This window comes from Platalea leucorodia (genome assembly GCF_965183815.1).
Source record: "Platalea leucorodia genome assembly, chromosome: 2".
Classification (NCBI taxonomy): domain Eukaryota; kingdom Metazoa; phylum Chordata; class Aves; order Pelecaniformes; family Threskiornithidae; genus Platalea; species Platalea leucorodia.
Genome location: NC_138824.1, coordinates 9,417,404 through 9,443,859, shown reverse-complemented (window position 1 = coordinate 9,443,859; position 26,456 = coordinate 9,417,404). Strand labels below are relative to the sequence as shown.

Sequence of the window (26,456 nt, the reverse complement as noted above, 5' to 3'; positions counted from 1 at the left end):
CTTCTTTGAAACATTTTTAGTCCAGCTGGCCTTCAAAAGTTGCAGACTTTCCCTACTTCCTTGGAAGGCTTCTCAAGAATCTGAAACCATTCATTAAAGTCAACTCCATAAAGAGAAATCTGAACCTTATAGCTGAGATTTAAGAAATGTCATATGTAGTATAAAAGACTTGTAACATTTAAAAATATATCCTGCATCCATTTAGTATGTAGACATGTCAACTTGTGCAATTGCTTTGCTGTTGTTCAGATCTGATGTCATATCATTGACTAATTGGCACTAGAGTTTCAGTTCCCATGACTGAGGTGATTTGGACTACAAAAGTAACAGATCTTACGTATAGGGACAACAATACAGAATTCCTGCTATGGGTATTCAAAACTGAGTGGGTGGCTTTAAACAGCCAAACCTGTGTTTACTTCAGATTGTTGGCCAAAAAGTCTAAATTAGGGAACATAGAATTTCTTTTCTGTTTTAGAAACACAAAGGATTACCTTAATTATACCGAGAGATAGTGTGATTTGGGGAATATATCTAAACCCCTTCCTTTCAGACACACACACACAAAAAAGATATTAAACAGTATCATTTTCATGAAGAGTAATTTTGAGAAGACTAAGAATTTAAAATAACAGAAACAAGCATTTCTAGTTCAGGGAAAAAAAATGTCTTTTCATTTAAAATATCTTGACTGTGTAAAACGTTAGCTAGCTCTCATTAGGAGATTTTTTTTCCCTGTTTCTTTCATCTTGTGCCTCGGGCAGTGTTTTTCTGTATGGTTAATTTTGGTGCTTCCTCTCTAGAACAGCAATCCTGATCCTGCTGGGCACAGGTGTGTGACCCACTGCACACTCCTGCATACTCTGACTGCATCATTGGAATTACCTGTGTGTACAGTCAAACACACGATTAATCCTAAATCAATTTCTGTTGTTTGTTGACGCTTCCATAGCAATTGCAAAGAGAAAAAAAATATGTGATGAGAAAAGAAATAAGGTAAAACATCATGAGAAGCTGTGGAAACTGTGAGGGAGGGGCATTATTTTAACTTTCTTTGCATTCTTTCTCTAATCCACTCGGTTTTATACAATCATCATTCCCAGACATATGTCAAACCTCAACATAAACTAATACAAATACAGGGCAGAGTGGATGTCAAGAAGTCAGGTAGCTTACTGTCCTCCCTTCACCAAGGCAGGGTCATTTATATCAGATGGATGCTTGTCTGCCTTGTTCTCTGACACCCTCAAGAGCCTCCAAGCTCTAGTTCCTCATACTCTTGACTGTGAGGAATATTATCCTGGTGTCTAAAATGAGTCTATCTCCTTCTAGTTTAAGTCGTGAATGCTTACATCAACATGATAAACAAATTACTATCTTTTTGCTTCAGCTTTTTAGGTGCCCGAAGACATTATTACATCTCTCCTCTAGTTTTGTGTTTGGTTCTTTAGGCTATAAATCTTCAACTAAATCAATCAAGCCTGTTTCCTAGATCACCTTCCCACTTTTTGGTTGATCCTTTACCTCTGTCGCTAACCACAAGCTTTTCCTTTTGTGAAGTTTGATACTAAAAGCTGTCCTGGATTTGTCTTTAGTAGCTTTCTCCCTGTAGTGAACTGCAGGTTGACCCTTTCTTTACTCTTCCTCTCACAATAAAGCGGTTAGGGAATTCTTTGTTACTTCTGATGTCCCTTGTTTGTTGCAGCTCGTTTTGTGCCTTGACCTTTCTCATTTTATTAGTATCTAATGTTTTTCTTTCACGATGATCCTTGAAAATCTGAGATTGCTTCTTCTTTTCATATATTTCCATCTTTGAGATGAGCACACTAATGTCTTACTGTATTTCCTATCCTTCCTCTGCATGGCACTTTCTAATCAAGTATTTTTTAATTCTTCAATTCCTTAGACATTCCTTACAACAGATCTAACCTTAAAATTTTCTGGGCTTAATGAAGTCTGCTATTTTTCCTCTTTGCTCTTTTAAAAGTCACAAATGCTATTTTTCATGGTTGTTCTCACCCAATTTGCCTTTTGTCTTAACCTTCTCAAGCAGTTCCCCCCTACTGATTAAACACCTACAAAAGAGCTACCTCTCTCTTGTACAGCTTGTATCTAAGTAGTGTCACCTAGGCTTTCCAAAAACTTGATAGACAAACTACTGCATTCTTCCCCTACCCCTCATTATCAATACGTCTTGTGCTTTGGAGAATGGTCTGGTAGTGTCTCACAAAAAGCTTTCTCCACATCATCTTCCAGGTTTGATGGCATTAATCAGACACTTATCACAGGAGGGACCATACACTTGTCACCTGTAAGCATGACCAGGAGTCAATAGCCCTAATTCTTTCTGTGTTCTGCATCTCTGAACATGTGACTGACACCCTGATGCATGAGGCAACACCTCCTTGCTACTCCATTTGCCTGCTTTTCCTGAACCCATTAAATCTTTTTTATATTATCTATTTATTTAGGTGTGCCTAATGATCTCTTCTGAGCAACTGTTGTCTCACACAAATCTTATAATGAAATTAAAGGTTTCCACATTCTCTTATCTAGTTTAAGCTAACAGGAGTTCTTTGTCCTGTTTTACAGTGACAACTCTAACCATTTGCAACTCTAACCATTAGAGTGCAACTCTAGCCATTTGCTAGTCCTGCAGAAGGTGTCAATCAGCTCCGTAAATCCCTGTTATCCCTGACAGTAGACTGACATCAGTAGCATATTCCATGCTGTTCAGTCATGCTACTTACCAAGTAGATGTGGAGCGCTCTTGGAGCAATGTCCATCTTGTCTTTTTGAAGACATTTTGTGGAATTAAATGCTTAGGTCATTGTTGACAGGGATTGACTAACTTCACCTTTTTGTAAATGTTTTTCAGAAAGGCTAGCAATTTCTTGACTGCACTGTATGAGCCCAAAGCAGCTATCACCATCATGCATATTGAATGGTCTTTATAGTCATTAAGTGTCTTTCTGATTACCTCTTCATAATGCTTCAAGCATGAGCTTGCTCCTGTGCTGCTCTTCACCTAAATGTTCTCCTCCTTCCATGGTAATTCTTTCCAGAAGAAACAAAAACACTTCATTCAAACAGGTGGAGATTTCTTTACAACAGATGCAGTCCTGCATCTCATCCTTCCTGGGTATCAACACTTTATTATCAAAGATTGCTTTTCCTTCCTCTCACAATCCCTGTATATGACAGGCAAAGTGGATTGAAGTTGGCACAACAGTCCCACCCATCTGGGGAAGCTCTTATTGGTGCTGCCTATTTCACATGGAAGACAGGGAAAGACAGATGGGAAAGGGCAAAACACAGAAAATCCAGGAAACCACTTTCAAGTTTCTCACGTTTTACCACAGCCAACATAATCCTAAAAAGTCTGCACCTGTATCTTCTATGTACCTACAGTATAACAATACATACTGGTCCTACAGTGACAATCCTACTTGTTCAGGTATGCTCAGCTAGAGGAGTCTGAAGACTTATTCCCCACCATTAGTATCCAGGGCTGGAGGGGAGGAAGCGAGCAGGGTGCTCATGATCTATGATCACCGCTGTGCAACCCAGTCATTTAAATAGGGTCTCATTTGCCTCTACTTTTCTGTTCAGATGATTAAAAGTAATTGTATGTACATTAATGATCTAAAACATTGAATTATTTTATTGTATTTACATTTATTCATTAACTGTGATATTTATTCATTAATAAATTTTGTAAATATTGGTGGCTCTGTCATGTCATTTATTGGAGCCTTTCTGTGATATAAAACTGGGTTGTGATTTACTGTGAGTAAAATAAACAGACATTTAACAAAGGAGCAGAACTCTTCCCCTCTATTTGCCGAAGGATATTTTTTCACTAAATTCCCCATCACCCTGGCACATCCTTCAAAAACCAGTAGCTGGGAGAACGTACACACGCAAACAAGATCTGATAACAGATAAAGAACATTATGATAATGGACGTCCTATTTCAAGTTCATCTCTCACTAGTACTGCAACAGTAAAACCCATTTAGCCATTTTTCCCTTTTTCCTTCCTTCTGTGATTCCTTATTTTCTTTGGCGTGCAAGAATTCTCTTAAATGTTTTTTTTCTTTTATTTTTTTTTAGAAATATCATTAACAATGTTATATTTTGTTTGATACAGTATGTTATCTTGTATCACACCACCAGTCTTTAAGGAAAATAGACCATACATTAGTCTGACAGTCAAGAATATAAACACAAAAGAACCAGTTAAGAGGAAAACACATCATGATCCTGAAAGACAATACCCCACTGTGTTGAATGTGAGTGTAATATTGAGGGCAGTCAGATCTGCACATGTCATAGTCCTCTTACCTTGTTGACAACTTTCTACCCTGGCAGGCTGATGGATGAGATATATGCATTACTGCATACATCTGATAATATCTCAGCAAGGAGCTTTCACTTTTGGTGCTACAGCTGTGCAACTACTGCTTTCTTTCACAGCAAGGTTTCTTCATGTGGAACTCTGTCTTTAAATCTTGGTGGGAATCACTTTAAGGACATTTACCCATTGGTTAAAAAGCAACACCATCTGTTTCTAATAATCAGAATCACCTAATCAGAATCAAATTGGAAAGCACAGTGTACATGCAAGGGAGAAAAAAAAAAAAAAAAGAACCTGTGCAGTGATCTCTTAAGGATATCCATGTCCTATTTAATCTGTCTGGACTCTTTCATGATCATTACTGGAATACTGTTCACCTGTACTTATTTTACTACCTGTGAGGAAGCTGTTCTTAACCACTTGTTTACCTAAACATCCTAGACACCCCACTGCTAACATAAAGAACCATTTCTCTCACCAGCATGCAGTCCTGCACTGCATTAGTGGTAACCTATGCACCTCACCACTTCTGTGGGTGAGAGTGGAGGGTTGGAGCTCCTTGTCATGGCCAATTTCTGGTGCCAGAGCATTTTTCTTCAGTTGAAACGGTAGATTTTAGTGATGGGTAATACTATTTTGAACCTTTCATAATGCAGCCACCAATGGAGTACAATGATATCACCAACTATTACAGTAAAATTAAGCCATAAGGAAAAGAAAGAAGGTCTAAGGAGGGAGAGGCAGGACTATGAAACTAAGCAGGTATCTCCCTCTCTGTCACCTTCTCCCTCATCTCTGCACCCCTTACTGAGTTCAGAGGATGTCACAGGTCTAATATCCCAAATATATCTGTATAATCCTGTCATTAACATCCCATAAGTGTTGTTACTCTATTGTGGGTGCAGAATTTAAATATCACACACTATCGGTGCTTTTTTATATTCATGCGAGCCTGTTTTCCTACTCCACTTTCACTGGCATTTAGATATTAGTTTAGCATTTGCTTTGTCACCTTGTCTGTCTGAAGCTTTGTTATCTCTACATTGTTGTCTCTACAATACACACTTTGAGTACATCTTTTATATAACGCTCCTAAAAGCCTTTTGCCCAAGAAGCTAAGCTGAAATACTTATTTGAATGAAAAGCACCTCTGTTGAATTAAGAAGTCCTTCTGTGGAAAAGTTGAGAAGAAGGGTCATGTAATATGAAGCTGTTATTTCTATCTTTTTTAATAACTTAAAGTTAGAAAATGGTATCTCTGTTGCAAATCTTCTTAGAGGGGATAGCTATTCATAAAGTAATACTATAAATTTTATAGCACTCCGCTGGACTAGATCTACAAAACTGTTCCTCTGAAAAATGATAAAGAAATTAATTACAAGAAAACAGTTTTTTTCTAAGTTGTTTATGAAACAACTCACAAAGCTGGGATACTGACAGCACAGCTCTAATTCTCTTAAATTCTATTCAGTTAAAAAAAAAAAAAACACACTACAGAAAACCTATCACTTCCTGCATTCATAAAACCTGTCAGATTTTATGAGGACAGATAAAACTGCTTAAAAACTTGCCAAAGACTAAGATGAATGTTTCAAAGAAAAGGTAAAATTGCTCATAAATTTAAAAAACCTTCTGCAGCTTTTATCACAAAACAACCCATAAATGGTTCTAACTCTTTGTCCAGTAAATAGTCCTGGTGGAAGGAGGGGAGCATTTGCCTGTACTGAACCTCCTAAGTGGGGTTGGGAACATTAACACCTGTGTTCATCCCTAATTGGATCTAAGCTTGAAGGTAAATTTTCCAAGTGTTGTATTTGAGCTGAAAATCAGTGTTCATCTTTCTCCTTTCATGGATGTATATTTAACTCTTTTGTGCTGAGTAAATTAGTGCATTTGAAATCTGAAGCATGTTTAATAGTCCCTTCATTTTCATTCCAGACATTGAATATTATTTTTGACACTGGCGAAGCTGCTATTTATTGACATTGCAGCTGTGCTAATAAGATGTAGTCAAGAGTCCAGGATTCAATGAAAACAGTGTCTTGTGCAGAAGGAGTTACTGCCTGAGGCCTTGCCTTCTGCACTGTGTGAAGACAGCTGAGTCCCCATGCAGAGAACAGGGAATGTGCTGGGCACCAAGTGAGTGCAGCAGGCTTCCTGCATCCTCTGCAATACAGGAGCAAAGTTTAGGCCAGGCAGTGACTGATCAAAGTAGAATGACAGAACCATACACATAAAGGTCACCTACATCTGTTACACTATGACTAACTTAAAATAGTTCGGGCTAGCTTTGAACAACTCATAAAGTTTTAAAATAAGACAAATCAAGCTTATTTTTTATCCTTCAGTTATTCAACCTTTAGCATTTAAAGGTTCTCTCTATAATGGTTAACATCAGTGCCTTTTAGAGGGGAAGAAACCCAATCGGAGATTCTTCTACAATTCTCTAACTGTAAGACCTGGGGCTTTTGAAAAACTGGAATATCATGTTCTTGATAAAACAGCAGAAATCTTCAATGCTTTAATGAGATATGTACATTTTTAGTGGAGTTGAGTGAAACTTTGTAAATGTCAGTTCTTCCAAGAAAATACATTGTGAAACCGGGCAGACGGGAATTACTCTGAGAAGTTTGTGACATTTTGTTTGATTTGGGTTTTCAGTCACTTCTGGCTACTTGTGGTCAGAGTGTTACAAGCAGAAAGGTTAACAGAAAGGAATTAAAATTCTATGTGCAGGACAGTGTCACACACATTCGTAATACTCCAACCACCAGTAACCAAGAAACAGAAGCAACACATGGATCTGCATGATGCTCTGCCCAGCTTCATTAGTCATGTCTGCAGAGAGGATTTATTGTTTCAGATGCAATGCCATACTGTCTCAGTATCTGAGCTCTGAGCTGGTATTTCTGCTTGAGCAGTGTCAGCCCATTCAAAATTTGCTTCTGGCTCTCTGTGCCATGCTCCATTGTGCAGTACAGGCATGGTCTGCAACTCAGTCCTGCCCTTCACACTGTAAGAGGTCCTGTCCTCAAGGTCACCTCCTTTCAGGTAAGAGTAGTATCATCCCAGTGTCAGTAAAACACTGAATTCAAGATTTTGTCCCCAGAGCTCAGTGAGGCTTAGCATGATGCAGAGATGTGCCTATACACGGCAGATTTCAGGATCTGTGATTTTTAATGTTTCAATTACCTGAACTGAAGTATGAAGAATATATCATCTAAGTAGAAAATGCCAATGACAAACAAACTTAAGGAAAACACTGAATTCTTCTGCTAGAAGTATTACAGGTGCTTTACTAAACTCCACTCAGAATCACAGGTGTGGGTGTGTGTTCTTGGGCTCCAAATTTTATTTTTAAGAAAGTTCTTTTTCTATTCCATTGAATGGTTAATGTTGTACCTCTTTCATTTATCCCTGCAGTGATGGCTGGGCAGACAGGTACGACGTGACAGACGGATATCAGCGTGAAGCTGTCGGTGGAATAACGATCAAGCTCCAGTCTCCTGATGTGAAATGGTTTGATGATTACTACCTACAGCTTCGGCCAGAAACCAATCACCGAAATCCATGGTTTCAGGAATTTTGGCAGCACAGGTTCCAGTGCCGGTTGGAAGGGTTTCCTCAAGAGAACCCTAAATACAACAAGACTTGCACCAGTAAGTGAATTTATTACTTCTGCTGTATAAACCAGTGTGACTGAAGGTGTGGTGTAAAGAGCTCATGTTGGACTGATGCAGCCTGGTCTGGTGGAATAGGGAGTGGGGCTGGAAGGAAAGAGGCTGGAATTGCAATCCTTGCTCTTTCCAAAATGACAACCACCTCAATTTTAAAAGTATTCAGATCTCTGAAGAAACAAATAGATAGTGCCTCAGTACCTAACTCCTCTCTATATTTGAAAAACTTGATGCTACTCTACCTCTGTAGGCATCTAAACACTTTCAGAATGTTGTTATCCAAAATTCAATGCTTCTTTTCTGAAACGGCTAATCATCTTGCTTTACCTCACAGGAGCAATGAGAGAGTTAATATACTAAAAGTTATCTGAAGTCTATATGGTAATGATGTTTATTTGTGTACTTCAGATAGAAGACTACCTGGTTTGAAAGATTTCATTAGATTTTCTTTCAGCCATGAGTCATTTCAGGAAATGCCATTTTGAGCTGATCTTTTTCATTAAATTGTACTGATTTTAGCAAAAACTGCCACAACATTTTGTCATTTTTGCAAAACAGTGGCCAATTTTTTTTCCCAGAAAGATGTGGTGTGTTTTTCTTTTTTTTATTACTTTTGTTAATTACTCTTTATTTCATGAAATGTCAAGCAGTACTAAAACAATAGGCATCCTGCTGATGCTGGGACATAAGGTGGTGTCATGCTGGGCATTAGCCCAACCACGGCTGTAAGCCCCAAGGCACCTTTCCTCCTAAAAATGTCAATATCTTCTACACACCCATGAGGCCAAGAAATGACTTTAAGGATCAAAGTCTTGGACTTACACAACACAAAACCCCACCTAAGTCCCACTTAACATCCATAAGTCCTTCCTTCGATTTGTACAAGGTCACAGAGGAAGTTTGTGGTTGAGCTGGGAATTGAACCTAGGAATCCCAAAGTCTCAGCGTACACCTTCAACATTCAACTGACTTTTCTCCATTATTTTTCTTCTGCTACCCTTCCAACGCAGCCTGACACAGGTTTTATTGACGCTATTGACAGGCGATGCATATTGAGCAGTAAATTTCATTGATTTCCCCATGATAATGTAGATCTCTTTCCTGAGATGTCAGTACAGTGGACATGGCTGGATATAGGCTAATAAAGACCTGGTTTCCATCACTGTGCTGTGTTAGCAACGACATTTCAACTTGACTTTTCTAGGTTTCTTTTTTTACTTACTTTTTACTAACACTGGGAGAACCTAATTTCTGTTTTATATGAAAGATTGGGAACTGTGAAATGTAGGTGCCTACAGAGTCTTTTACAGTGCCTAAAATACAATTCACCACCATAAAAAAATTATCTCGAGGATGCAGGGAGATGTTATTTTAGACATGAAGTCACCCAGTCATGGAGACAACTTAATCATAAAGCTTGAATAGCGCAGTTTGAACAGCACTCATCACTGGAAGGTTTCCCACAAAGAGATCCTGAATGAGCCAGAGCTCAAATAGGAACCTAAAACCTGGGAATGTCAAACACACAAAGAAATGTGCAAGAATCACAATCTGCTGATTTGCAAATCATGAACAGAGAAAAGGACTAATTTCCCAAATATATTGTTCTAATTACTTTTCCTTCAGCTTTATTGTCATATTCAGCCCTGGGCCATGATGGCTATAGTAAAAGAACAAAAACCAGATTATAATAGCTTTAATTCTTTCTTGTTGCTGTAGGGCGGAAAATGTTAATTCAGTTGTGGAGTTCCCCAGATTAACAACACTATGCATAGCAATCAATTAAAACTGCCCATTTAATCAGGGTTTTCACACAGGAAAGTTGTTAGTCATCACATTACTCAGTTTTATAGTTTTGATCTTGATCTAGAACATCTGTCAAAATTCATATAAAGGAAATTCAAAGTTTCGCCAGAAAGATGACATGCAGATTTATTTAATGACATTTATTTGGGTTATAAGTGCTAAGACACCTATGCTGTTTTTCTCATAATAGCCGCAAAACTAGGCAAGGGTGTATGATAAAGTGAAGAAATATTGAAGTTAGCCAACTTTGTGGATTTACCATCAGGAAAGACACAAATGTATTCTCTGAGAACTGCAGGAGTGAGAGATTTTGATGTTGTACATTCTCTTCTCCAGCAGCTGCATACCAAAAAAAAAAAAAAAAAAAAAAAAAAAGATGCTAAAGGTGTTTCTCAGGATTCCAGTTAAAGAGATTGAGTTTATTGAGAAATGCCAGAGAGAAAGAAAAATCTATTTTTGCATCAAAAGGCAAGCCATTCATTACTTTGTGGGTTAATGACAAAAAGATAAACATAAAGCTGATCGGTGTTGATAGATGAGGTTGTTATTAAATGAAGGTGTCTATACAGAAAACAATAACCATTACTTTAGTGGAAAAAAAGAGAATTATTCTCCATAACCTGGTTGCACTATCATGAAAAAATAAAAAATACTTAACAGTATAAACAAGTTATTTGAACAGGAAGAAAATAAGCACAAGGAGATATGGTTGAAATCTGAATAGATCATTGACTTCACCTGTGCCCCAGGTATGGACTTAGTTGTTTAAACCTTTGTATTTACTTTGCTGATCCCTGCCTAGTAAAATGGCAGGCTACATTTACCTCTGTGGCAGAAAATACATGAAGTCATAAGTCAATGAAGCCAGCTCCAGTGACTTGTAAGGGTTTTTTCATTTTTTAATATAAGCTATCCATAGACAGTGCCAAGCAGGTATTATTATGAAGACACAATTTAGTGAGATATGCATAATAAAACTGTGAAATCAGCCAAATAAAGAGAATCCAGAAAACAGTCCAAAATCATTTTTTCTCCATTTATTTCTATCTAACACTAAAAAGTCTCCATCCCTTCACATACACTTAGTTCACACTGAGGTGAATTTTAGCATCAAGCCCACTTTTCATTTGCAGATTTGAACATACTTACTTAATCCAAATGGGTGTCACTGCTGTTGCTAAGTACATTGATTTTCTGCCCAGCTGGAGCACTACAGAAAGTGAGAAGTTTGCAGACTTATCTGACTTGATTTTCAGTGTAATCAGTTCCATGCCACAGGAGAGCTGCTACAAGCCACCTCTGAACACCAAGAGTCAGAGCAAGGAATTTAAAATGCAACTTTTAAAGGAGACATGTAATGGCCTTCGAACACTAGGGATTTTACAAGAATTGGATTTAGCTTCTCCTCTGGCTCCAGTCAGATATTTTTTTTATTATCTAAGGCAATACAGTAAAGTTCTAAATAGGTGTGCAAGTTGATCCAGATGAGTAACTCCACTCAACAACCATCTTCAGGTCATAAAAGGCTAATCCAATCCTTTGGTATTGATTGCCTTTGGACCTTTGAAGCCTAAGTGTGTATGTACTTGCTTTCTTACAGACAAGTGTCCCCACCAGAACTCAAATTCCTAGTACTTTTTCTTCCTAGTGAGGGTGTTTTACAAATGCGTTTTAACACAGAGCAGAAACAAAACCCAATGCAAGCAAAGTATGTTGTGAAACTCTAGCTCAACTGACATAAGTGGAAAAAGTCAAGTCTTCAAGGTTATCAGGAGCAGAAGCATATCTATAACATTTACCAGTCTGTTAAATAAATCCTTTTGCCTCCTCTGTGTAAAAGCCACGGGCACGGATGGAACAGCATTTTTAAGGTGTTACTTAAACACAGATCAAAACCAGAACACACATCCCAAGTATCTGTGATCTAAGTGTAAGACAAGAAAGAGCAAATAAATAGAGGCTGATGCTGACGAAGCAGTGCAACATCTTAGTCTGACCGGCAGAGGTTACAGACTTCAAGAAAAAAATGGTAGTTTCATGTAAAGGGACAATAGAAACAAGAATCTGAAGGAAGCTGATGGGGCATTTGTGCAGGTATTTACAGCAGGGTCCTGACATTAAATACTGTGGTTCAAAGCAGCCAGGGACAAAACACAAAGGGAAATGATGGAAGCTGAGTAATCACAGACAGAGATCAACCACAGGCAGGACACAGAGGGCACTGAAAGTGAGGAAAGTAACTTATGTCTGACATGCTTGGGAGCAAGTAGCCAGTGGCAGGGTTTATAGGAAAGAAGAACATATTCAAAGTGATGAACAGGGAAACTAAGATTTGCAGCAGCATTCTGGATGGGTCTTAGCAGGATGCAGAAAGCCAGGTCTTCCATTCATAATTTAACCTTGCAGCTTCTCTGAGATAAAAGCACTTTTTCCAAGGGTGCAAAAATTGACATAGAAGAAGGATGACCAATGTTTCTCCAAGCAATTAAGAACAGGATTAAGAGTGAAAGAGTGTATTTGCAGAAAGGGAGATTAGGGAGATTTGGGATAAATACGAGAAAAGTTTTGTGGCTAAAGGTACAGAAAGGCACATAAAATGTAAATGCAAAAATTATCTACCTGTTTGATGAATCTCACCCAGCTCCAGCTACTTTTAATAACATTGAAAGAACCCACGGAAAATCCCAGAGTTTCAGCTGGACAGAAATTTGTTTTAACAAATGGTCCTTTTGAGTTTCCAGACAGTACTGAGGAATAAAACCTGACTGCACTGCAACATGCTAATAATCTGTTGGTTAAGTCTAAGCTCAAATGCCAGGGTTGGTTTAATCAGAACCTAGCTGATAAAAAAATAAGTGCTGTGAGAATAGAAGGATATTTTCCATATTTCAAGGAATGTGTCACATTTAAACCCCATATTCCCCAAACGTGTGGCATTCCCACACTTTTATTTTTAGATTAATAATGAAAGCAAACCAAAACAAATTAAGCTAAAATTCATTTGTATTTTCTAAGCAGTGAAGTAAAGGGCATTTTAACACTGAATACATCCTGTCTTTCGCTCAGTTTGATACTTGATATATTATGTCTCATGCTTGGGCACTGGCAAGCTGAAGGGTGGTCCAGCCCTCATTTTTATGGCCCATATTTCAGATCTGGAGTTCAAACACAGTTTATCACTACTTTTACAGTAAGGCTGGGTCAGGTCCAGAAACTTTCAAAGACAGATCAGCTGTAAGGCATAGATCCAGATCTGAATTTTCTAGAAGCTTGATATAATCTGAGCCAGGAGCCTACACAGACGTGTCATTATTTTTTTGACTCAGAGAAAGCAGCAGTGTGACACTGAGAACTGCTATATGCTCTGTTATACCTATTTGAAAGACTTTTTGATATACATTGATCCTGATTTTAATACACCTGTAACTCAAACCCTTGAATAATTTCAGTCTTCTCACTGCTGTTATGGAATTCATCAAACTCCTCCAAAATCTGACTACAAAGCTACATCTATTTTTCCTTCTCTGTATGCTCCCTGCCTTCCTCCTTCCATATATTAGATATAGTTGATGATATACTATGCTACTGTGGTTTTATTCTTTATAATTCCTTTTCTCACTGCCTTTCTGAACCTTGAAAACTATCTGGAAGAGATTAATACCATTGTACAGGTAGACTGTGTCTCTCCAGCCTTAAGAATAAAAGTAAATTATAATTAAATGTATTCCAATTATATACATTTCTTATTAGATGGATGAATTGGAGTAGTTCCTGTCATTCTTGTCTCTCAGCAGTTCAACTTCCTATACAGATTCAAATACTTCATATAAGCATGTTTGCAAGTATAGAAAGTTTTACGCCAGCATTTAATGTGCCTTTTGTGTCTGTAGCAGTTGTGTTTCATTGTAATTTATGACCAAAGAAATTGAATTTTGTAGGTGAAAGGGTAGTAATGTTGTTAAGAAAATGGTGTAAAGAAATAGATATCTATTTCCTTGCCTTCTCCGAGGACTTACTGTCACTATTACTCTTTTTGCTGATTTTACTGAACTTGACAACAGAAGCCAGACTGCCCCCAGTATGTAGGCACCCAAGGATGCAGGTCAACCTCTAGTTGGATTTGTGAGAGCTCTGAACATGCCTTGCTCATGTAGGCTTAAATAGACGTAAAACACCAAAGTCAACTAAGTACTTGAAAAAAATATTTTGAAAATCCTCTCTGCATTTTAGGACACTGAATTTGGTCCCTCAGTCATTCTCAAATTTAACATTTTAGTAATAACCATCACATAAAGTGTAACAGTGCTAGTACTGGCTTTCAGTTGCGAAGAGTGAAAGTTAGAATTGGTCAAAAACATTTGGCGAGTGGATTGCACTGGAAGATATTTGCTTGTCAAATTTGAAAAATGTTCCATAGCAGCATGTTGATTCAATGACACACACTTTGAAAGAAAAGCATTGAAATGAGTCATTTTTTATTTTCTCATTTCAATAGCACTGAAGTGTTTTGTTTCAAGTTTATAATTTGCTTTTACATTGTTTCAGCATTATGTTTTTTGCCTCAGCATCAAAATGACATTTTCCAGTGTTGCCAAATCTCTTTTTTTTTTCCTCTGAATTTCCTTTTCAGAAAAGATAAAATCCAATCTTGAGTTTTTATATTCATTTTGAATGGAAAAGGACATTTGAACTACATGAAATTTCCCGTACAGCAGAAAATATCTTTGTTCATCAGTCCAAGAGCCTGTAAGAAATTAAATCAGGGGAAAAATAAATAAATAAATAAATAAACTATTACATTTGTTTTTTAGCAGAAAAACACACCTGGAACCTTACAAATAACAGAGAACTGGAAGTTACTTTTTTCACATTGCTTTGACAGAAAGCTCTGATGACAGATTTTGGAAAAGCTTCCAAAATAAGTCTTTTTCTGTATCTTTAAACAATGTTAACTGAATTAGGTATGAACACTATGCTTTACCTTGGTTCACGTTTCCTCCATTTTATAAGGCTCCACTCACTTCTTCACTGAAGAGACATGCATGTTTCTGTGATGACCGACTTGGTGCCACGCCATCCAGAACACGCAGATCCAGTGCTCCCAAGGAGCACAACCGTCACAGCAGGGACCTATGACAGACCTAAGAAGTCCCACACCATAATCTGCAGCAGACAGGACCTGCTATGCCTTGGTTACAAAAAGGGTAGCCTTTTCCCCTGATTTTTTTGGAGATATTCACTAAGGCAAAGGGGAAAAAAAACCCAACAAACAACCAAAAACGTTTGCTGGTGGGCTTGAACTTCAACTACTGCTAGCAGAAAGTGAATGTGGGACTATTTGCTAGTAAAACTAGAACTCATTTCTGTCAGCCTATTGTCTCTCAAAACAAAAATTAACACAAAGAATCGATGAAGTCTTGTATGGAAACTATATGGAAACTAATTTATGAATTAGTCATGGGGGAACATTATGGAATAGTTGGAGACTGTAAGGTGTATTTCTGATTTCCTCTGTGATGTCCTCTAGGATTTTGTTGTAAACAACTTTTTGATCATTGAGAAATTTTAAAATAAAAAAGCGAAACACTACCCATTTCCCTCTATTTCAATGCTAAACTCATTGCACAGCAAACAAACTGCTGTGCACTTTGAAATAAATATTCTCCCATAGTCTGTCTCACATTTCATTCTCTTGTTTCTCCTTGGAGAAATGAAATAAAAGGGGGTCTGCCTGGAATGTAAAGTATTTTCACTCTTCCTTTCACCCTTTCTTCATTCTTTAAAATTCAAAGTATTTTCAGCTTTGGAAAAGTTAGAAAGCAGGAAAAGCGTACTGAACCACGGTAAGTTTGCACGCTTGCACATCCCTGCTTGATGAGGCTTTGTAATGTCGCCAGCTGGCAAACAGAAGAACTTGTATTTTATCTTCCTTGAGGGTAAAAAGGAGGGGAAAAAAACCAGGAATGACAGGTTTTACATCAAAACGCCCTAAAATAATGAATTCTATTGAAGAATGTTTTCTGTTCATTTGCACGCTAAGTACGGGGGGAAACAGTGAAATTTCAGCAAGATTAGGTTTTGTTTTGGTTTGTTTTCCCGCACTCGGGAGGCGGGGAGGGGGGTTGCTAGTGTCCCCTAGCAGCCCGGCCCCCCGCCGGCGGCGGCAGCGGCTCCCCGCCCCCCCGCCGCCGCGCCCAGCAGGGGGAGCCGCAGCCCGGCCGCCGCCGCGCCCCCCGCTCCCGCTCCGCAGCCGGGGCGGCGGCGGGGGGGGGCCGCGGGAGGAGCTTTGCTGGTCCCCCGGAAAGCTCCGCACCGCCCGTGCGGCGGGCCTAGGAGGGCTCTTAAGTGCTGTCTTGGATCGGTGCCCGTAAGTACACTAATTGTTTTTAAATAGATCCAAGAAATGAACCGTTGCCAGTTGGAATCGCTTTCTTGATGAAAGAACATGCTTCTCTCCCGTCATCTACGTATTTGTGTGTTGGAGAAGTGACAACAGAAAAGGACAAATTTGGACGAGGAGTTTAGTGCTGGGCAGTCTCTGCACGGTTAATGACGGGTTCAAGGCTGCTTTCGGAGCCGGCCCTGCCCCGCTCCCCGTATAAACTCCCAGGTTCACGCTAACAGGTTGCCCCTCAGCTCTACTCCGTAGCTGTGGTGTGCACGTACCTTCGGGTGGCCCCAAGCCTTGTTTCATGAGGTGCTGCTGAGCAGCACTGTGTGGGATCGCCCTGCGTAGCCCGCATTTACCCTCTGCTATGATATTGCCAGAGCCTCCCAAACTGGGTCACTCCTAGCAGCATGGGCAGAAAAGGTGCAGGTTACGATGCTCTGAATCTGTACCGTTCTCAGACAGTTCTTTGCCTTTGCTATAGTCACAGTCCTATAATAAAGCTGGGAACATGCAGATAAATCCAGACATACAGAATATATATTTAAGGAGGAAAAAGCATGGATATTAACCATGTAATCCAGCAGCAGCAAATTCCTAAGCTGATATTTAATGCATTTAACCATATTGCAAAGGCTCACCTGAATCCTGTATATATAGATTCCTAAATGATCTGTAGAATAAATATTTACATACTTATATTTCCCATGAAATCCAGGATAATTTTACTTTAATTTCAGAGAGAGCGCAATAGTGCCTAAAAACTCCAGCCAATAACAAGCCCATTGCATTAAGCACAGGAAAAACAGGGAGATAATGAGAAGTAGTCCTCTTCCTGAGGAATATTTAATCTAAAGAAAGATGACAGATAAAAAGCAGTAGAAAGAAAATATTATTAGATGGAAAACTGAAGGACAGATGGGTTATCTGTTTTGCCAAAGAAGGGACAGGATTTGTCTACGTAATATTTTGTAGACAGGAATGGCGATGTGACTTCAAATCTGGAACGGCCTCATGATCTCACAGTTTGGAAAATAATGGGATAAGCCCTTATTTACTTACCAAAATTACTTGGACAAAAAAGAAAAGGGAATAAACAGAACAGAATTGAAGGATCGGCTCACATGCTCTAACCACCGAGACTTCCTCATTTCTCAGAGAATTCTGCAATGTTTGATCGTTTATGATTGCAAGTACTGTCCCACTTCCCTCATTAGGTATTATTTGATTCACCATGCATTCTTCCATTGCCTTGTACATCTTAACTGCAGGAGGCAGAATTTTTTATGTCTGCAGTAATTATCATGACACTGTTACTATTTATTGGTTCTGAAGTACTGCAGTATATATTACCTTCTATAAACTTTTGGACATAATCACTAAATTCAGCACAGATTCATAAATAGGTTGATATTATCCCAAACAACGTTTGTGGGAAAATGAGCTGCATCCTGAAAAAATTGCTCAGTCCTGCCACAGAAAACGTACTTAAGCTTATCAAAATTGCAATAAACATCAACTGGAGACCTACAAAATGAAGATTTGTACCTGGCCCACGCACAGTGTCGCCTCTGTACCTCTAACTCCTGCTGCCTGCAGCATACTGGGAATGACACTGAGTCTGATTGCAAACTCCGTGGGCCAAGAGAGATTCACAGCTTGAAGGAGGTTTACTTTAAACTGGCTGTAGCCTGGTCCTAAGGTTTGAACACCCATTTGCAGCTGTGGTGCATTAGGTGCTTTCCTGGGGCCCTTCAGCCAGTTTACTATCATCTGAAAGGTATTTGATACACTTGCTCTGAAACTGTGACATGCAATTGAAACCAAAGCACAGTGAGCAGGAATGATTTGGAGATTGACCTTGAAAGCCCACACCTGAGCTGAGCTAAAACATTCGTGTGAACATGTCCTGCTTATCCCTGCACGCCAACATTAAATGGCATCACGCTGGCTTTTCACAGCCCACAAGAAAACAGCACATTTTTATTTCCTTCTTTGCAAATTTTTCTCATATGGGAATGTACAAGATGGAGAAAAACAGATCTTTTATAGATATAGGTTTTTTTATTCTAATGGAAAAGAGTTGTACTATGGATATTATGAACAAGCATATGGGTTACAGTCTGTGGATATTTATTCTCTGCACAGTAATTCTGTAGGAACTCCTCACTTCTATTAGATTTTTTCATTATTCTTGATTAAGAGCTTAATCTGTAAAGTCAATTCCGTTGAACATTACTGGCATCATCATTATTAAATTCATCCGTGACACCTCACCATCTCATGATGACCCTGTGTCAGGAAAGGTCCTTGACTGAAGACAGCACTCGTGGGTGAATTTAAGAATATGTGTTCGAGTTCCAGCAAGAACAATAGGCACTAACACTTAAGTGAACAATGTGTTTAAGGCTACCTAAATCATACTTGTTGCAGAGATAGATTTAAAAAATTTTTACATTTTTTCTGACTGACAGACTAGCTTTTAGCTTGTGTATTCAGCCTTCCCTTAAAACCTCTCATAGAATCACTGAGGTAAATAGGGTTACTTATACGCTTCAAGTCTGACTTGTCTAAGTACTTTGTGAAATGGCTTGAAAATCACTTTCAGACTTAACTATTTTTTAATACTGGCATTTTCTAAGACTTTATTATGGTATATTAAAGCGCAAAAATTTTCTTTTGTCTCAGTGTTTGAGATGTTCCCCTTAACCACAGAGTCCTAAGGTATTGTAAACCAACAGTCAGACTTGGCAGGTTGGATTTGCCCCCATACAGCAAAGTGAGGCAGTTAACATCTCGGGGAAATATATTCTCCAGCTGCAGGAAGTATATTAAAATTCTCACAACAGCTAATTCCCTCACAACTCCGTTGACAATTGCCAGCAGCTTCTATGAAGAGCTAAGCAGCCTCATTACAAATCATCAGGTGAACTGAATGAGGTTCAATGTTTAAAGAAAGTCAGAATAATAATTCTATAAAATTGAAGCGCAAAGCCCAGTGGAGAGTGTTCCTGTAAGAATTAAGTTATTAAATTTTTAAGCAATCATATGCAATAAAGCAGCTGAAATATTGTTTCATAATAAATACTATTGCTGATGCAAATCTGATTCATTCTAATGGCTACTATAATTAACTGCACGGATTGTGAGCTGTTAATTTTGAGGATGAATAATTGGTTAAACCAAGTTTTGTGTATTGCGATGTAATACGCTTGTTCAATTTTCCACTTAATTTCAATTAATATGGGTTTTACATGTACTCCACTGTTGCAGTTTTTATGCCTATTATTTTTAATTAGGAAAAAGCAATACCTTGGTAGAACAGAACAAATGAGCAACACTGTGTGTTGTTTCCAAGGTTTTTTTTCCATTACAGATATTTCAAGCTTATATCACTTAACTATCCAAAATGTTAATCAGTGCTCCTGAGGCTGACCGGAACTCGGAGTGCCAGCTCCTGCACGAAACGGAAGGGAAAAAGTGATATCTCACTCCCCTCATTCACTTACTGACCCTTACACAATGATTTTCAGTTTAAACTCTGTATCTTTGCTGCCCTTCCTGATGTTTTCAGTACTCCAAAATGTTTTAGTGATTAGAACTGTGTGGTGATGTTCTTGTTCACCACTGAAAAGGTGAGCTTGTAGATGCACCTATTTTATGATGGGATCAATCACCAGCTGGAGATTCATACTCATCTCCAAAAAACGTGCCTAGACACCAGATTGGATGCTTGTCTTCCAGATAGATATTGTTAAACTAGATGAGTGCCACCCTCAGAGTCATATATTAGTCTTCATTTCTTTCAAGAAAAAAATTGTCTGTGCATCAGTCTTTTCATGGCATAAATTACTTCTCACACTGTGCTGCTCCTGCAGCTCAGACGGGCAGGAGTAAGCTCCATCCCTGCCGCTTGCCAATACCTCTATGGGAGGCAGACTCTCATAGGGTGGACAGCAAGGGTTATTTGCATTCCCTCTCCTCTTGGCTTGCCCACACATGGGACTCCGTAGCTCATAGGAATTGCTGCTTGACTGATAAAAGGAGAATAAATGTTCTAGTAGAGCTCTTTGTTTGTCCTCCCTCCAGAGCCAAATCTTTCCAGGACAAATTCCCAGCACTATTGATGCAGTTGTTTTATCTCTGACTCTTCTCACTTCCCCAGTATTAAAGATCTGGTAGCTGGAGTGCAGTTGGCAGCTTTGCTGATGACATATGAGGCAGAAAACCTCCAGCCTACTCTTCCTTAGATGGACTGGTGCTGCCAACAGGGCAAATCTGTGTCATTAATAGCAATGGGTTATAAAAAAAAAATGTCTTCGGGGTGCTGCTGAATGCATTTTTATTGTGCATTTCACAGAAGCTTAAACAGAAAATAGAAATCCAGACATTATGTTTTAAAAGTCAAACAAAGTAAGGTTAACCAATTCTGACTAAAGAGAGTCATTGCCTAACCCACATCATCAAACCCTTCACAGACATTTTAATGCATCCGTCTGCATTGCATCATTATCCTCACTTCGTAAATAGAGAGGAGCAAGAGACATAGAAGTAGGAGAGTTGTTAGCGCAGGAAGTTTTGGCACAGTAAAGGAGTTGTGCCTACGTTGGTCTGTTTGCGCAGGATTGGTTCCCATGTCTCTGAAACAAAAGTGTTGCCTACAAGGTCACTACAGAATAGACCCCATGTTAGCATTTACACCTCAATAAAAGATTTCTGAGGATTTGAAGAGATTTCTGCAGGCAGGGAGAAGTTCCTGGATTCCCCAAAAGATTATATTATAATGTTCATGATGCATGCTTTAAAAAAAACACATGAAAGAGAAGTAGTCGAAAAACAACATATGTGAGGTGTGGAGCTGCACAGAAAAAGGTATCAGCTGGATAGTAGAATATTTAAGGGGAACCTCTTCTTTCATTCCTATCTTTTTTTTTTTTTTTTTAACATTGTCAGTGTGTGTACCAGTAAGAGCATCTGCTATGAGCTGTTTAGGACACTTAAAAAGATGTTTTCCACCATTAAAAACCAACCCACCAACAGATGTCTGAAGAGCTGATCGTATTTCAGCCCCATGCACTAACCACGCGCTTTGCGATGTTCCCCGGCAGGCCAGATGACTCTTCGGACTCAGCACGTTCAGGACTCCAAGATGGGCTTTGTAATCAACGCAATATACTCGATGGCGTACGGCCTCCACAACATGCAGATGTCGCTGTGCCCAGGCTACGTGGGCCTCTGTGATGCCATGAAGCCCATAGATGGTCGGAAGCTCCTGGAATCCCTCATGAAGACAAACTTTACTGGGGTCTCTGGGGACATGATCTTGTTTGATGAGAATGGCGACTCACCAGGAAGGTAATGTTGACATTTGTCAAACTGTTTAGTACCAGACATGCTAACTGTACATAGTAGATACGTGCAGACTTGACATCAGAGCTAAGATCTCATACTTTTATTTTCACATTTCCTGACTTTCTGTGCTTATTTTTCCAAATTAACTCTTTTTTTTTAATGTGCTTTTTTTATGAGGTTTAAGGTTAAAGACATGAACTTTCCGGCGTACAATCTTCCTGCATGAATTTGCATATTCATCTGTACCATTTAAAGGTATTACTGCTCACTACAAACCATGAGACCTTCAACTTTATGTTCATAGACCATGATGGCCACCACAGCATTGCTCTCTCTCTCTTTCGGTGTTTAAATGTATGTGTTTGATTGAGCGATAAGCAATCAGAGCAGACATAGTTCTTCTATTAAGAAAGGTAAAACAATATCAGAAATATTGTATTGATTTGTCTGGGATTTTTTTTCCATCAGAATTATTAAAAATCTGCTTCCATATCTTCCAAATAAAGCCTTTCCACTTGCATAACAGACTAAGCTATTAATTCATACTGTGCTGCTATAAGCCAAATTGAATTTAAAGAAAGCTTCTTTTGCTTACTTACGTACATGTATATACATACATCTATGAAATATCACAAGTTTTTCTTTTTCTATGACATATGCAGTATCCATATAAATGCACATTAAAAAGAGTAATGAGGTTTTTTTCTGGGTTTCTGCCTACTGAACTCTCAGAAGATGAACAGCAAGTGTGATAGCATTCAAAGTATATTTTTAGCTTCTATTTCAGTGGGTAGATTCCTGCCTCATTCACTGCTCTTTCTCCAGTTTAATTGAGGCAGCCCTTTCTGTCTACATTATTGAGAAGTTTTTAAACATCTTTGTGATAGCACCATATAAACAGATGACTAGAGGGAAAATTGTTCATCCTGTACACTCATTTAAATTTTGTCTTCTCCCACTATGTGAACTGAAAGAAAAGCATTACCTTCCGAGTAGAGATGGGTAGGAAAAGGGAAATCCATTGGTCAGAATATTTTGACATTTCCAAAAATTTCTGCAGTTTCAGAACTGATTTTTTTTTCATTTTATTTGAAAACCTGTAAAGTCAGCATTCTCCCCAAAAGAGAGCAGGACAGCCACCTACAAAGCAGTCTGTGTCTCTGGAGACACACGTTTTCGAACTCTTCAGACTCAGACGCTAAGGAAGTGCACTGTGAGCTGGCAGGAGAGCTCAGACACAAACTGGCAGAAACCCAGGAAAAAATCAGATGGAAATTTATTTTCAGCACTGTTTTGGTGAGCAAAGCTGTCTTCCGCTAAACATTTCTATTTTTACAAATAGCTGAATTCTGAAGAAAAGTGCTCAGTCTGGATTTTTCTGACCAAATTCTTTTTAAAAGGCTTGTCCCAGACTTCTCTTAAAGGATTCCCATTTGGGTTTAACAGTGCTCAGATGCAGTGGACTGCATCCTACCTTATTCCTATCTGTTTCACTCATTTCTTGCAGAAAGACTGAAGACTGCCACGAATAAATGATATGTGGCATGACAGCACCAATGACAATATCTAAATCTTGCAGAGAGACCTTTAGCTTTTCCTTTTCCTCATGTTGGCATGCTTAAAAATAATGATTTAATTCCATTTGTTGCAAGGAATTTAATTGAATATCTTGGGTCTTTTTAAATTCACTGCTAAGAAAGATGATGAAGGAATTATATCATGTGCAGTCATTTGCTCAGTCACAGTAGGATATTAGTGTTTCACTGAAGAGCATGGGGACACCATGTTGATTGTGCACCTCAGGGTAATGCAACTAACTTTAAGAAAGTCCAGCCTCACTGGATTTGCATGAGATACAGTAGTGCTCTGTCTACTCAAACTAATGGACTGTGTGTGGTGACAAAATGGTCCCAGAGTTCATTTACTTTTGAAACACAGCTCTTTGTTGCCTCTTCGCTTACAATAGTCACATCACTAAATCCAGTCTATGTGCTTAAATTAGCCAACACTGAGTCAAAATCTACTTTTTCATGATTAAGAAGGCTTTATAGGAAGCTCCATCTCTAATGCCCAGGTTTTGAATAGTTTATAGTCTTTTGAGCACTGTGAAACACTATTTGCAACAGCTGGGAGATGGTGCAGTCATACTGGAACAACTCATCTCCGCTGTTCACTTGTGTTGATAGCTGCATCTTTGCTTTGTAAAATGGAAATTTAAATCCTCACAGCTGTACTGTGGTGGTGGTGTTAAGCAGGAAATCAGAACATAAAAAGCCTTTCTGACCTAGATAGCTCAGGATTTTGTTGTATAGCAAAAGGGTTTTGATATTATACAACAGATGATTAATCCCACAAGACGCTTTGAATCCTGGCCCTATTCCAAAGTCCTTTATGTGTATGTTGAGCTCTAAGCAGATATACAGTCTAGTGGAGGGCTTGTTTTAGGTGAGATAGAAGACATGGAAAAAACCAAATGAGTATGGAAGGAACAGCCATGATTTCTCAGGAGGATAACAACTATCTGCAAATATTATTGAAACTCCAAAGAAGAAATTGAAAAGGCAAGAAAAGGCAAGAAAAACAAGACACTGATGTTTTGGCTGTGCTACCAATAGAATATGGATTCTCAGCAACTTCATGGCACTTCTGTTTTGAAACAAGTGTTTTGCACGGTGATTAGGGCACTGCTGGAAATGTGCTATTGCACCATCTGGTCTCTCCTATCCTAAAGCGACAAACAGTCCCTGTGGTATCTCAAGGAAACTCCAGGGAATCAGTGACTCATGAACCCTCTACTTGTGGAAAGACTCAAAATCGTATGATATGGGTAATGTAATATTGCTCGTTCAGTCAGGCTCCACTTTCATTTTCTTTCACAGGTTGCTTGCAGTCCTGATCCTGACCTGTGTGTGATTTTGGCATTGAAACCCTGCCATAGTTTCCCCACTGTGACAGTTAGACTTTGTTTCCTGATGCAAAGTATCCTGAGATCCATGGATGGAGAATATTATAGAATAGTTTTACTGTAAATTTTTTTATGTCAGTGTGGAAAAAATATTGACATTAGATATAGCATGGCTACAGTCTTAAAAGTGATTCCTCAAAACTTAAGAGAGATACCCAAGTATCTTCGTTAAGAAACTGTTTGATTTAATGAGCTGGTTCTTTTACTTATCTGTAAATTGGACTTCACAAATTACATTCTGACAATATTACTCTTAATCCAGTCCTGTCCATGTGCTTTGCCTTGGGGACTAATTTTGTGCTTGCTGCCAGGAAAAAGTTGTCTCCTCATTTATGAACCAGGCAGGTTTTCTAAACCTATGATTGTGTTAATCTTCTTGGTCTATATCGTTTGCTTATTTTCTATCAGTGAATTTCATGTTGCTTGGTCAGATTACTGCAAAAGCCATGGAAGAGGAGGTAAGGAAAAGCATGACATCCTCACTTCAGGAGTTGCCCAACTTTCTAAGCCTGCCTTACAAATAAGTGCTAAAAGAACTGGCCTGTAAGGTAGAAAGGTGGCCTGGTGTTCAGCACGCCAGTAGGAGGCTAGTGAGTCCTGCGCTGCTCCGCAGACTTTCTATAAGACTCTGTGGGAGCTAAAAAGAAAGTAGGAGGAAGAGGAACGTGAACCTGAAAACTCTGATCAGCTCCAGCTCTGCTCTTAACACTTCTGTTCCCAGATAATGAGGTGATCTGACCCAAAAGCAGCCTAGAACTGAGGCATGAATACTCTTTCTCTTCCATACCATACTGTACAAGGAATTAAATGTGTTCTGATCACTGAGGAATTATATAAAAATGAAGGGGATTGTATGGATGGGAAAGAATAGCATTTGCTGCTGCTATGCTGTAGAAGAAAAAGGCAAGTCTCAACTTCATTTTTCAAATGCCTGGACTACAAGGTGCCTCTTGATAAGAAGATCTCCCTGAAGCCTTCAGCAAGTCCCAGAGTCCTGGAGTCTGTGCCTGAAGAATGATGCCTGATTCCTCTCTGGGTGCCACACCAAATTGCATCTTGCAGTCTTACAGCACAGGAAGTTTCCTTTGATCCCACAGGCCTAGGTTGCTTCTACCTCGCTTTAGGAGCTTAGCTGTCTTCAGGCTTCCTCTCTCAGGAGGGGAATAAGCACTTGCGGACAGTGAGGAGCACTTAGCATTGGGAATTGCCATTATATGTTTAGATTTCTCTGGATCTGCTATAGAGGGAGCCTAGGATAACTAAGGTTCCCTGTGCAGTTGGCTTCAGTACTGAGAGTTACACAGGATAAATCCTGTCTGGCTCATTTCATTGTTTTCATTAAATAAATAGAGTCATTCTCAGAAAATCAGTCACTTAACCCCAAAGTGTTCAGGGAACTTTCATGATGATAGAAGAAAATAAATTAAAATACAAAGGAAAAGGAAGATTATGATATCAGAAAAATTATTGGGAGAGACTCAAGGGCAAGCATAATGCTTGAAATTTTGTCTTCTTTATTTCAACAAGCTTGATTTTGACCGTATAATGTTCCTTTAATTGGAAACATTTGATGATGTTCTCCTCAACTCAGCTATGTCTCCCTTTTGTGTTTCCAAAGATATGAAATAATGAATTTTAAGAAAATGGGGAAGGACTACTTTGATTACATCAATGTTGGCAGCTGGGATAATGGTGAGCTGAAAATGGATGATGATGAAATATGGTCAGAGAAAAACAATATCATCAGATCTGTGTGCAGTGAACCCTGTGAAAAAGGCCAGATAAAGGTAAATATTTTCTCCATTTACTTCAGTTGTGTTGAATGCATAGTGTCAAAATTTGAGAGCAAGTTTTTCTTGACTCTTACATGGAGACAGTGTCCCACGCCTTAATTAAAAGGTACTGACTT

At 38.8% G+C, this 26,456-nt stretch overlaps 1 protein-coding gene across 3 annotated transcripts in view; it reads left to right on the top strand.

Moving 5' to 3' along the window:
* The window catches only part of GRM5 (glutamate metabotropic receptor 5), a gene marked incomplete at both ends in the record, with an annotated part of 269,004 nt that overhangs the window by 202,845 nt on the left and 39,703 nt on the right, over positions 1–26,456 (top strand). For all 3 annotated transcript variants that reach the window (XM_082337805.1, XM_082337804.1, XM_082337803.1), the window contains 3 exons: positions 7,783–8,018; positions 21,339–21,585; positions 26,166–26,334. In XM_082337805.1, coding sequence (XP_082193931.1) covers positions 7,783–8,018; positions 21,339–21,585; positions 26,166–26,334 — 652 coding nt within the window. The remainder of the gene's footprint in view (positions 1–7,782; positions 8,019–21,338; positions 21,586–26,165; positions 26,335–26,456) is intronic.